Source organism: Diceros bicornis, chromosome 41 (genome assembly GCF_020826845.1).
Source record: "Diceros bicornis minor isolate mBicDic1 chromosome 41, mDicBic1.mat.cur, whole genome shotgun sequence".
Lineage (NCBI taxonomy): Eukaryota > Metazoa > Chordata > Mammalia > Perissodactyla > Rhinocerotidae > Diceros > Diceros bicornis.
In genome coordinates, this window is record NC_080780.1 from 3,912,436 (window position 1) to 3,925,923 (window position 13,488).

General features: G+C 51.8%; 1 protein-coding gene across 6 annotated transcripts in view; it reads right to left on the reverse strand.

Moving 5' to 3' along the window:
- TNS3 (tensin 3) overlaps window positions 1-13,488 on the reverse strand; it is a 252,434-nt gene that overhangs the window by 14,839 nt on the left and 224,107 nt on the right. For all 6 annotated transcript variants that reach the window (XM_058534774.1, XM_058534773.1, XM_058534772.1 and 3 more), the window contains 5 exons: window positions 11,483-11,651; window positions 9,471-10,108; window positions 8,709-8,795; window positions 4,540-4,671; window positions 651-746 (listed from right to left, as the gene is read on the reverse strand). In XM_058534774.1, coding sequence (XP_058390757.1) covers window positions 651-746; window positions 4,540-4,671; window positions 8,709-8,795; window positions 9,471-10,108; window positions 11,483-11,651 — 1,122 coding nt within the window. The remainder of the gene's footprint in view (window positions 1-650; window positions 747-4,539; window positions 4,672-8,708; window positions 8,796-9,470; window positions 10,109-11,482; window positions 11,652-13,488) is intronic.

A 13,488-nucleotide genomic window follows, 5' to 3' on the forward strand; every position in this document is an offset into this window, starting at 1 on the left:
CAAAACTTCAACGAAGCAAGAAGTTCAGCAAAACAGCAAAGGGATAGGTAAAGGGAATTGCAGACGATTCTTAACAAGGACACAGCATTACCAATTTATAAAGAATAAATCACACCGTTTGCCAAATCTGAGACAGCACCAACTTTTCCCCCCATGTGGTCTCTGTGAGGTGCCTCTAAAAGGCTACGATAATGCAATGCTTCAGTCTGCACGTGCTCAGCCTGGGGAGCTCACAGAGTCTTTCCGACATGTCTGTGAGGTTGGGAAGGCTCTCATCCCACAGGGGAGGAAGGACGCAGCGCTGGGAAGCGCTGGGCTCCTCTTCCGCCTGCAGGATGAGGCCACACTCAGGCTCCAACCAGCCCACGCTGTGTGCCCACTGCCAGGATGGTGCCGTGTTGACATGTGCATTTCCAGTCCCACACTGTGCCTTTCATTTGCATGGCTCTGAGAAAGCTTTTAAGAACTATCTCACATTTAGTGTATTTTAGAGACGATAATTCAGGTGAGAAGGATCTCAGAATCGGAAACGAAAAGTAAAAGCTATGCGTGAAGAACCCCAGAGTGATGGCCCCAACAGAGGGCAGCGAGCAGAGGAAATCCTCACACCACGTGTTTGGAACCCGGAGCGCCAGCTCCCAGTCACTTACCGAAATACGGTTCATTTGAGCACCCTTTCAACCGCACTCCCTTTGGGGTACACTCAATCAAGAAATGCCGAACAAGTTCATTGGCCAAATCTCCAGCTGGTAAGAGATTTAAAAGAAAGAAAAGAGAATTAAAAAAATGAGAGCATGGGAGGATGGGGGGAGGGCAGAATTGCAGTTGAAGGGAGGCGCTGCCCTGGAGAAAGCCCCTCTGTGCAGGAGTCTGGCCACTGCAGTGGGTGGGCTGCCAAGGACCCACCCTGGGAAAGGGAGCTGAGCTGCAGGACAGACTGCCAGAGCCCCTACAGTGACCATGCCTGGGGTGGAGGGGTCCTCGGGAGACAGCCTCGACCATTCTGCAAGACTTCCCAGGGAAGGGAATGAGTCTGTGGCTAAGAAAGAGGAACATGGATCTGCAGCTCCTTCCCCTCCAAGGGGAGAGATTAGGAAAACCCAGACACAACATGATGCCCAAGAACCAATCTCTGAAAAGAGCTGCCAGGATGCCAGTCCTCCGGGTGAGGCTTAGCCAGGAGCCAGGTACACAGACCCCTCAGAAAGGAAGCCCTGAGCTGCATACAGGCAGCCTTCTATGACACTGCCACTACACAGAACACTTGTGTTCCTGCCAGCCCATCAATCCAAGGGGAAGGTGCATCACGAAAAACCACTGAATGGCAAACCATCTTATGGTCGAAAAGTACAAGTAACAAACAGAAGAAAAGAAGTTACTGCTGTGTGCTGATGAGTCCCGCAGGCATTGACACAGTGCTATATTTTTGTCCTGCCTCCTGTGGCTTCCTGCAGCCCCCTCCATGGGAACGTGTCTGCCGTAACTTCCAATGTTTCTGATTTTGGAAACCGCTTGACGGCAGGACCTGCTGGAGTTGGGTTTGGTCCCCACACCTTGTCCATAGCAGACTCCCCAATGATGTTTATGAACAACAATGACAAATATCAACAATATTAGTGTCAGCATCTCGCAGGGGCAGTACAGCTAGCAGAAAAGGAACAATCAGATTCCATAAAAGGCTGTATTGAATAAAACTGGACAAAGTACATTTTGCCATTCAGTTGTGGGAGGAAAATGAGCCATGCCTTCCAAACTGAAGGGAGACAGAGTGTGGTCTGGATGCCAGTGGTGAGGGGTGACTCAGCGGGAAACCCAGCCGCTTGGGACCTGGAGAACAGCATTCTGCACATTGTGGCAGCCCCATCTCCAGGGTACCAGAGGGGGTGTTGACCCACTGGGCTCTTTCCTGTGAAATCCAAATGCCAAATCCAGGGGCCGGGTGAAGACACGGTAGCCAGATAAGATTTCACACAGGGGATGCCAGCAACATTGGATTTCCTGAAGCCTGCTACTCTAATATCCTCTATTTTGTTACTTTCGTCTTAAGATTGAGTCCAAGTCGGCCTGAGAGGCGGGACGCATGCCTGGAGGTCAGAAGAGGTATATACCACCATCTGTATTTCCCAAAAGATAATGCACGCGGAAACAAATTTTTTGGCCTTGCTTTAAAACCTCCCACTAAAACCGAGGAGCCCGGCAGCAGCTGCCATGTACTCATTCTTGCTCGCCCACATCCACTCCTGACTCCACACCACAGACGCTCCGTCCTGAGACGTCCTTCTGCTTTCATCATCATTCAGCATGTTTCCAAATAAGGCCGATGCCTTCGATCCTCCACAATCAGGCCCTAAGCAGCTCTTCAAAGACAAAAACCCCTATTTTCCACTCAAAAGTGAGTCGAGGGTTTGGTGGAGCTTCTCATGCTGGAATTCTGGGCGGTCTGGGATCCTACCTTTCAAAGCTTACCTGTTAACACCTGTTCTACACAAAGCCTTTTCCTCCTTCACCTGGAGACAATGCCAATATCCACAGATTTGGGGTCTGTGCTCTGCATCATGTGTTCCTTCCCAACCTCACCCTACCCCCCTCCTCCATTCACACGACCCTACCTTGGCCAAATGGACCATCTATGTTTCCTGGAAACCCCTCAGACATGCCTGAGGCCAAGCCCCTTGACAACCAAATCTCACGTTCTTCAAGCCGCAACCCCAAGGGGATCTTCTCCAGGGAGCTGTGAGCAAGGGTTTCATCTAAGGATTTGGTACTGCGCGTGGACACAAGTGAGGCAGGTGACTGTCATTTTGTTCTCCAAACACGAGTTTAGAATCTGTGCCGTGTGAGTGACCTGCTGATGTTCTAGTCCAGTCTCCGTTTAGGGGAAAAAGAGAGAGTGAAAGAATCTCCTTCCCTTTCCTTAGAGTTTGCAGCATAATGGTAAAAAGGCAGAGAGGGCAGGGTGAGATAAAAAGAAAAAAAAGAATAAACCGAAAACCCAGCGTCCACCCACAACAGAATAGCGACGTTGCAGTCCATTCACACACTGGAGGGCGGTCAGCTGTGATCGAGCACAGCAGCTACAGCAGTCTCAGAGGCAGAAGGAAGGATCTTACAATGTTGAGGAAACCAAGCCACAAAAGAATACATGTTAGTATGTATTAGTAGTAGTATGTATTAGTTTTCTTATATAATGTTGAAAATAGGCAAAACTGTAAGGTTTAGGGATTCCTATTTTGGTGGTCAATAAAAAAACTTTACATTTTACTTGGTAGGTTTCTTGTCCGCAATGGCATCGATATGGTAATTCGAACTGTCTTTCGTCTATTAGGGGATGGAGAAGGGAGTTAGTCTGTTGACGTCGTTGGGAACCAAGCTTGTCACCGCAGGAGAAGGCGAGAAAGGACCTCGTGATACCAGATTTGAACTGGCGGTAACAGCATGAGCTCATGAAATTTTCAAGCCAACACACTCCCTAGCTCTGGTCTCAGGGAGAAGCAGTGACACTCCCATAGCAAAGAGCACACCCAGTGACCACACCTTGGTTTCCAGACCCCATTCCCCAGTAAACAGAATCAGAGATTTTTGGAGAAATGGCTGGGACAGGGAAAGGGCAAAGTGAACCTAAAGCACGTGTGCTGTTCAGAAAGCTGGAGTGCTCGTGGACTGACAGGGGAACGTCAAAGGGACATGGGCCAGCTGGAGGGGCCTCAGGTAGCCAAACCTGGGATAGCTGAAATATTGAAAATAATGGTGGTGATGCATTCTGACACAGTGGGTGGGGCATGCAAGGGGCTTCCCCCAGGGCTGTCTCCTGGGATGTGGGGACATGCATATGTGCTTCCTAATAAGGTTTACCTGTGCATGTAGGCATCGCAAACTTTTCTATACATGGTTCTGTTTCATGACAAAAATCATTAAAAAGAGTAACCAGAAGATTTGAGTATATCTATACATGATAAAGTAATATCAGCTAATTGTCACGGGTGCAGAGTGTGCTGGAACAGAGGAGAAAGACATGGTCCTTTACCTTGAGAACGGCTAACCTAATGGCCCCAGGCTTACACGAGCCTCACTTTTAATCCATCAAAACACTCTGCTGGGTATAGGAACAAGGATTGTGTGTATAATATGCCACCTTTTATGTAAGAAAAAAGGAAAAACACATGTGTGTGTGCATTGGATAGATGGTCAGTGAGAAGACACACAAGAAGTTATGCAGATAGTGACCCACGGGAAGTGAGGGGGACTGAGGCAGACTGAGCTGAGAGTGGGAGCAAGATGCCTTAGGGAGACCTTGTAATATTGTTCTGACACCCGAACAATGGAATGGATCACCTATTCAAAGCAGTTTAAAAAAAAGAAATTTATAAATAATTAACGTTCTGTCTTGGGCAAGGACAGTGCTTAGTAAAACACACCTGAAAAGTTGATACTGAGAAGAAAACCCAGGAGTACTACTATGAGTCATCTGCTATCTCATTAGCATAAACATAAACTGACACTCTTCACAGACTAGTTAACGTATCAGTCCAGGAACCCTACCTTTCTTGTTCAGCTGCAAGACAGAAGGCGGGGGAGTGGCCACCTTCATGGCCAGGCCGTAGGCGCCTCGGAAGGAGTGGCTGTCCCTGACGATGAATGACCCAGGCTCCTTGTCCTTCAGCATGGCGATGGCTAGAGGAAGGGAGCAGAGACACATGAGCAGCTGCCAGGACAGAAGGCAGTCTGAGAGAAGGGTTTCTTCTCACTCTTTTTGCAAACTGGGCCAGGGTCCCCGCTCGGCTAGAGGAACAAGAGGGAATGAAGTGAATGTCCTTCTGTGCGTGCAGTTGGCAGGCCCTCCGGGAGGTCTCTGTGATGATGAGTAGTTTTAAGTGGGGGCCTGACTGTAAAGGACGCAGAGGGTACAGGAAGGCCTCCTCTTTACATCACAAAGGTGTCAGGCACCCTCCAGGGGCTGCACTGCACATATGACTCCCAGAGACCCCACAGCACCCGTGAAGCCCAAATGAGGATCCCCACCTGACAGCCCAGGAAACTGAGGCCCAGGTCCCAATACACACAGAATGACGGAGCAGGAACTGAGGCGAAGGCTGCCACGCCATCCCTGCCGTGGCCTCATTTGGTGCCGTCTCCCCATGTGGCATTTTTCTTAGGGATTTTAGAGAGAGTACACTTTCAACTTTCATTAGAAGGAAAGAAGTTTCCAGTCACACTTTTGAAGACAGAAAGGATGAACCCAAAAAAGTTACTGAATATTTAATAAAAATTCCAATATGTGCCCCAGGGATGGCAAAAATGTGGCGGTAGGCGACCCTCTGTCCCGTGGCTCCACGGCCGACATGGCTGATTGTGTCCAGCCTGGACGGGGCTGTGAACTCCTCCTCGACATGGCCGTCATCAACCACTCAGGGTCCAGCTGAGCCTGAGGCCGGCCTCTCTCCATCTTCCCTAGGTGAGGCTTGGGGGCATTTAGCTAATAATTGTTACTTTAAAAAAAATCCTTCCCCTTCCTGCTCATAATCTGGCACCCACAGGTCCCAGGCTCAAGATACAGGAAAAAAGAGTGTTGGGTTAGGGTGACAGTAACCTCAAGCTTAATGCTGCCCAGACACTCACCAGAATTTTCTGTAGTAACTGGACTGCATCTCGGAATTTCTTTTATCGAATTTTACCCTTTATAAAAAAAGAGAAGACTAGGGATTTCAAGTAAAAAGTAATACGAAATTATAGCCATGGAACACAGTCTTTCTGTAGAGCCAAGGCTCTATCTGGAGTAGATTAAAACATAAACCAGCAAGGGAGCCCATCAGGCTTCAGTAAATGACATCGGGGAGGCCCGTCCCGGGCTCCTTCCAAGCCCTACTCCAGCCCCAACCTCTGGGACGGCATCTGTTCTCAGCTGTGCCCCCCACTCCATGTACAAGACGAGGCCATGAGGCAGGAGCTCATAAACACACTCAGGGAGGGAGACGGGGAGAGGAAAACAGGTTCTCTCGAAGGGGAACGGGTTTGGTGTGACCCGGGAGGGTGCAGCCCTGACACTGTGGAGTGAGAGCCAGCCTCACCCTGCTGCAGCTCCCACCAAGGTAAAATTGGGGGGGGCGGGGAAGGCCAGGGCACACCAGGGACCCAAGGCCTGCACCGAGGACATCAGCTGGTTTTTCTCTTATGTTGTGTTTTCCAACTTTGGGGGCTGAACGTGTATTATTCTTTTAAAGTAGCGGAAAACATCATTTACAGAAATTGCCCCTTTTCAGTCGTGATGTACTTCACGAGAGCTTTTCATTAAGTCCTGATTTTAGTTCACTGTGGGGGACAGAAGCACCCAGCCTGGTGGCTGCAGGGAAGGCCGGGTCTGCTCCGGCCCACCCGCCCCTCCGAGGTCCCATGCCCAGAAGCCGGGACCACCCAAGGGAAGGAGCGGCACTCCTGCGCCAGCAGAGGGCAGCTGGAGGACAACGTCAGGCTGGTTGTTTTTTAAAACAGAAATGAGCTGGAGCCCCACGTGCTGAGGTTGCAAGGACGAGCTGGCACACATGCCGCAGGCCATGCCAGCTCTGCCGCAGGGCTGGTTTCGGAGGGCAGTGCCACCTCTCACCCTCCTCTCCCCCTTCTCCCCCTGCACCTCGTGCCTTCAAAGACAGCAGGAGAAGCAGAGGCCGAGAGAGGGCAGCTGGAACAGTTATACTTTGTTTCTGTTTTACTGTGTGGCCCCCTCTTCCTCCTGATGTATTTTTGTGTCCACCTTAGAAGAATCCCAAGGAATTAATCTTGCCATAGGAATATGTGACCAATTATGCTCCAAAAGAGGCTCTCTGGGTCTTTTTCTCCTCCCGTATCTCCCTGAAATTTCACCATAGATTTTCCAGAAAAGGGCATATCCTGACAGTTAAAACAAAACCCACAGGCGGCTTTCTGCCATTTGGAGAAGTTGCCACATCCAACAGAACACGAGTCCATGTAGGTGTCTTCTATATAAAATATCTAGAAAACCCAGGAAGTTACACTTTCAGAGTTCAACTGGACAAATGACGCCCAGTGCACATATGAGCTATTCTCAGATGGGGCCCACCCAAAGAAACCTTTCAAACGCGTGGCTAAGATTAGGCAAATGACAATGATAACTCCTGCCGCCTATTGTGTGCCTACCAGGTGCCAGCACTGGGTACCTCCCACACAGAACCTCGCCCAACAACCCTGCAAGGCAGGCTTTGTCCCCTCTGCCCTGCAGGAGTCACCTGGTGCACTCCAACCAGGCCTGCCTGCTTCTGACACAGGAGCCTTGGCTGCTCAGAGACGTGGGCAGCCCGGCCCCACCCATCATCCTGTTTTAGAAAGCTGCACTAAGGAAGTAGGAGGATCTGCACAGAATCTTCTAGAACACGGTGCTCGACAAGCACATCTCAGAGTCTGTCGGGGTGGACTAGGCCTTGTGGTGCTGGAGCTAATGGCCATAGTCATAGGGATTCTTTCAACACGAGCAGGGAGGGGGTGCGAACAGAGTATCCAGCTGTACCAGAGCCCTGAAACATGGGGAGTGCCCGGCCACAAAAGCCAATTCAGGGAATGGAAGTCTCTCCAGGCTGTGGGTTTCTCCCCCCAAATAAAACGACAATAGGTTCATTGAGCTCATGGGAAGAAAGGCACATTCCTATCATTTTTATTATCTACTTAATTGAATAGAAGAATCTCAATGAGAAAGTTGGACAGTCTGTTCTTCAGCCACTCAACTGTTCATCTCCAGGCATTTTTGAGAAATAATCCTCAGGAGAAGGCTCCATGATTTTCTTCCCGAAGTTGAGATAACGGGACACATAGCCAAGTGGGCCGCTTGCTGCCTACAGCCCTTTACCCTTCCTCACAGCTGGAAGCCAGGCCAACCCTTTCTCAGCCCAGCACCCACCAACTAACCCCTGGGGGTGTTTCATTTCTGGGTATCTTGGCCGGCGTCTGCCAGCCTCCCGGGCCAGTTACATGCATCCTCTCTGAGGGAAGCCCCAGGGGTGATGAGCCCCAGACGGGCCGTGTCATAGCCTCCAAGGAGGACGGCAGCTCCCGGCGAGCGGAGACCAGCACGTCACAGACACCCCCTGAATTCTGCTGAAGGATCGAGTGCTGTTTGCCCGAGGGGCTGCCCCAGAGGGACCACTGCTCGCACAGCTTGCCAGCCTCCCTCTCAGACACCTCTCCTATTTCTGTTCTGGTAAGGGGTGACATCTGACTTAGCTGCTCAAAAATATTAATGACTTCAAATTTTTACCAGCTGCCTTGAGGCTGAACCACGCACCCAGAAGCTGGGTGGCGTGCTGTGCGGCTGTCTGTTAAGTCCACCAGCAGGTCCTACTATTAAGTGCTTCTCTTTCCGATGTGAACAAACACAGCTGTGCAGATGCAATGGCATTAGGGAGCCGCCTCTCCCTCCTCCTGACCCCTAGCCCCTGGACGGGGACACTGAGGAGGGTCTCCTCGTCACAATCTGCAGTCGTTGCTGGCAACACCGGCCAGGCCAAGGCTGGCGGAAGCTGCCGGAAATTACACCCCACACACTGGAATGTGCATGGCTGGTGCCCATTCCTCCCAGCTCCCTCATTAGGTGGGTGATGAAGCTCAGCCTTGCCCTAACTTGCTGCCCAGGGCCGCGGCTCCCTGACCTTCCCACCCCAGCCCGCCTCCCACAGGGACGCCAGGCCCTTGTCCTGCCCACGCACCTTGCTCTCTGGAGATATCCGCCTTGTACCAGAACTTGGACGTGTCTTGGACAAAGTTCACAGACACGTGCTTATCACCTGGATTATCTGCAAAACAGAATTTAAAAACAGTAACCGTCGAGGTTTTATCGCAACCTCTCACCTCCCAGGGAACTAGAAGTTCAAAGTCCAGCCTCTGGGCGAGGATGGCGCATTCTGGGGAAAGAGCACAGTATTCAACTCCAGGGAGATGACTGATGTGGAGCAGGGGGCAAAACACAGAGACAGCAGGACACTGTGATGGGGACTCGGCAATACACTTCAATAACTAACAACGTAGTTAGAAAGACAGAACTAGAGGGAGCGAGGCAGGTGTCGCTTAGTCGGTGTCAGAATTTTATTCTTATACATCTGAAATATTTAGTAATTAAACTTTGAATGAATTCATCTAATTCAAAAAAGAAAGTTATTTTTGAAGAATAATGATTCCGAGTGAAAGGAAAACTGGAATCACCGCAGAGGTCTGCATTTTCTGCTATTGGAATGACTCTAATGTGGATAAAGGCAGGAGCCGAGGAGAATTAAGAAGCTCTGGATTGGCGTTTTGCTTTGGGCTAGCAGAACAGAAAAGACTCTTCGATGGCTCTGGATTTTTCCTTCAAGGGGCTCAGCCCAGGGCTAGAGACTGTGCTCACTCTCCAGGCCCACAGGAAAATCCCAGGGGCCCTTCCTTTCCTGAGTGAACACAGAGGTGGTCCTGCTACCCAGTGGAGACACACCTACCTGGAGAAGGTGCTGCTGCTTCTGAAGGCTTAGAAAAATCCGGAAGGACATTTGGGAAAGGGATGCTCATGGTGCTCCCGCTGTGGGGGCTGGAGAAGCCACTCGAGGAGGGAGACACGGAGCCGAAAGAGCGGTCTCCCTCCGAGGCCCGCTTCTTCTCGGGAAGGGGCGGCTGTCCAGGCAGGGTCAGCCCCTGGCCCTGCAGGACCGGACTGTGGTGGCCGCTGTGTCCAGGCGCCACCGTGAGAAAGTTGTGGGACAGGAAGCCATTGTCGGCAGCCGCTGCTGCTGTCCGCGGGGTGCCGGGGGCCGGGGATGCTCCATGGGAATTGGCCAGCAAGGACCCCGGGTCCTCCCCGGGGGGAAGGCAACTTCCCACGGGGGCAGTGCCGAAGCTCAGGAAGGCCTGGCCGCTCGGGGGACCCAGAGCTTCTGGCAGCTCTGCCAAGGACAGCTCATGGCTGTGGAAAGAGGCCTGGAGCTCCGCAGGCGGGAAGTGGGGCCGCCCAGGACCGTCCTTGCCGGGGCCGGGGAACTCGCTGGCGCTGAGGAGGCTTCCTGTGGGCCGGCTGCTCCCCAGCAGGGTCAGCGTGGATTTGGGGCTGCTCTCCACCCACTGGTGCTCGGCAGAGGAAGGGCTGTTCAAAAGACAAACCAATCAAAGAGAAGGCCAAGTCCAAGGAGACACCTCAATATTAGCCATGGCTCCCCAGCACAGTCAATGCTCGCCCCGCAGCATGGGAGCACACAGCCCCAGGACCAAGCGCAGACCCTCCTGCAGGGCCCCTCGTGCTGACAAGTCCCAACCCTGCCTCCTCAGACTGCCATGCCTCTTCCTTCCTCGCTGTCACCTGGTAAAGCCCTTCCTTTCTTCAATACGAAGCTCAACTGTGTCCCCAACTATGAAGCCCTCCCAGCCCTGTGCCCAGCCCCTAGCCCTTGTTGGTGTGCGCACAGGGATCGGGGGGGTCCCCCCTCTGGTCCACCACACAGGGCACATGTGTCAACCAGGCATCATCAAGTGCCATTAATTGTCTGCTTCTCCTCGAAGCCCTGGGCAGAAACCCTGTCGTCTCATTCTCTTCTTCCTCCCCTGACGTCTAATCTGGTGCCTGACTCAGTCAGTTTTCATTAAGTGCTCACTGACGGGCCAGCTGATTAAGGGATACCAGTGAGAATATCGGAAATGACTATACTGGAGATTGGAGATTCCACCATTAAGAATATTGGAAACTACCCTACATCTAGGAATACGGAGAGACTAACCAACCACCAAATCTCACACATGTATTTCACTCACAAACACTTACTCTGTGTGTGATGCCAAGCCCTTAGATGAGAGCTCCCCTCCTCCTTTTTTTGAAGATAAAGCAGGTAGAATTAAGGGAGTTAATTGGAGAGCGACGTGCCCATACACAAGCAAAACACTAAGAAATTATTCCTACTCTGGGAATATGGATTTCTTGACGGCAGTACTTTGGGAAGCAGAGACAGGACATCTCCCTCCGTCAGGGGCCCCTCCTTTCTGTTCTTTCCATCCCTCCGAGGGGGTGTTCCTGCACTTCCTACTGCCTATGCTTTCCCGAACACCAGCACAAACACCAGGTCCCCAAGAGCAGCCCTGTCCTGCCCGCCCGCCCCACCCACCCCAGCCTACAGCCGTGGGCTGGCCCCTGCTGGCCTGGCCGCCACCCGGCGGGAGACAGAGCCCTGCTGGCTCTCCAGCACCGGCCCTCCAGCCTCAGCTCAGACAACGGTTTCACGGACGCCAGTCCTTAACTGCCCACTGCTCGCGGACTCTGAGTGCAGGTGTGTTCCTTGAGCACTCTGCCTGTTGACAGCGAGGGGACACTCTCAGGAGTTTGTATTTATGGTTGTACTTGTGAAGGGGTGATCACTGTCAATCCACAAAGCAGCCCGGTGTCATACGGAGACCCAGCACTCAGCCTTCCCCGTCATGCCAGCATTCGGGGTCTGTAAGAGCAGCCTGTGTCAAGTCAAAGGCCCCCTACCTCTCCCTCGGCTGGCCGGGGCTGCTGCTGGCCACAGTGCAGGACGTGAATACCCGCGGAAAGGAGGGCGCTGGCGGCACGTCGGCCCGGAGCACCGCGGGTTTGGGTCCGCCGGGGCTCTCTGACATCCCCACGGGGTGACTGAGGACCTCAGGGCAGCCTCGCGGTTCTGGAGCAAGGAAACAAGAGCAGAGACCTGTTATAGGACTCAGGGAGTCACAGTCGCAGCCCTTTTTCTTTTCTGTAAGGACAGTGTGGACTGCGGAAGCTTTCTGCTGCCGAAGGAGACGGCCTGATTCCACCAAGTGTGGGTTCCTCTTGGCCGGCATGTTTCCGAAATGCAAGATATCTAACTTCAGTCCCCACTCTTGGCTTTCAGCGTGGTACCGTGAGCTGCGTCGTCACTGCGCAGGCCCATCAGGTGGCTGCAGCGAGGGAGGTGAGCACAATATCACCACCGGAAGACCAGTTCCCCTGATTTACTCATGGCCCTGATGATCCAGGCCGTTTCTCATTTCAGAAAGGGTGAGGCCTTCTCTCTGCAAACCAGCAGGGGAGTCCACACAAAAGACTCACTTTCCACGAAGCACAGTCCCGTGGCTGGGGGCTGCGTGGGCACTTAACCTCCACTTGTCCCAAGTTGGTAGCTCAGCTCACACCGTTTTCCCTGACACTTCCCACCTCCAGCACGTCCCTGCCCTCTGGTGTCCTCGCCCCTCCAGGTGCAGAGCCCAACCTGGCCTGGTCCCCATCACGTGGTGGGTGAGAAGCCAAGAGCCATGAAAATCTGCCTGTCTGACACCAAGCCCACACAGTCCACAGAATTCATACATCCCACTGACAAAATGTCTGTTCTGCTGACGGCCAAGCACCTCCATTATTTCTGGGTATTTCTGAAACCTCGTCTTTTTTTTTAAAACCAAACTTCAAGAACTGAACAAACCTACCCTGGTAAATAAAATAATATTGTGAGAAATAGAGGTTATTTTGCTTTCCGCTTTAAGAGAGGATTAGGAAGAGAATAATAAAGTTAAAAAAATTCCAGATCACTCATATTACTCAGTTCCAGGAAAGGGATGGCATTGAGGCAAGTTGGACAGCCACAGCTGTTTCTCCACCACCACAGACCCATTTGGGAGCATGTGGAATAAGAGGCCAAACAGGGCTGTGGTCAAGGCTGTGGAAATACCACAGTTCTGGGGAGATAAAACCTGGGGTTCAGAGTTACCGAGGCAGCTGGGACTTGATGGGCCAAGAGCTCAGAGAAAAGGGGTCTGCAGAGGAGTGAGTGAAACATTCAGAGCACGATTTCCCCTCCAGGCATTTCTGACTCCGGAGCTCAGAGGCAGAGGGCCAAACCCCTGGTAACCAAGACAGAAGCGCTGCTGAGAAACCAAAAGATGAGCAGGGATTTGGGCGGTCTCATGGTGGGGGCTGAAAAACAACACTCAGAAGCTCAAGGCACTTACCTAGTAAGAGGAGCCCTTGCAAACACTGCAAGGATTCAAGGTGAGTCTGGGAGTACGAGCTACAGCCTGGGAGTACAAGCACCCTCCTGGATCAGCCCTGTCTGGATCTAAATAGTCTGCCTGAGAGAAAATCATATCCTCTCTGGGGATTATACCACCCTCTAGAGCCTGCCTCTATCTGTCCATCCACCCACCCATTATCTATCCATCCATCTATCCATCCATCCATACATCAATCCATCTGTCCATCCTTCCATACATTCATCCATCTACTCATCCATCTATCCATCCATCCATCCATCCAACCACCTCTCCATCCATCTATCATTTACCTATCTATCCATCCCTCTATCTATTTATCATCTGCCTATCTATCCATATATCCGCCCATCCATCAATCATCTATCATATATCTATCCATCCACCCATCCATCATTTATATCTATCTATCCAACTCTCTATCATTTTTGGACACAATACCAAATATTTAATAAAAACAACTGATTAGCCATGCCAGGTAATAGCACAAAGAAATGA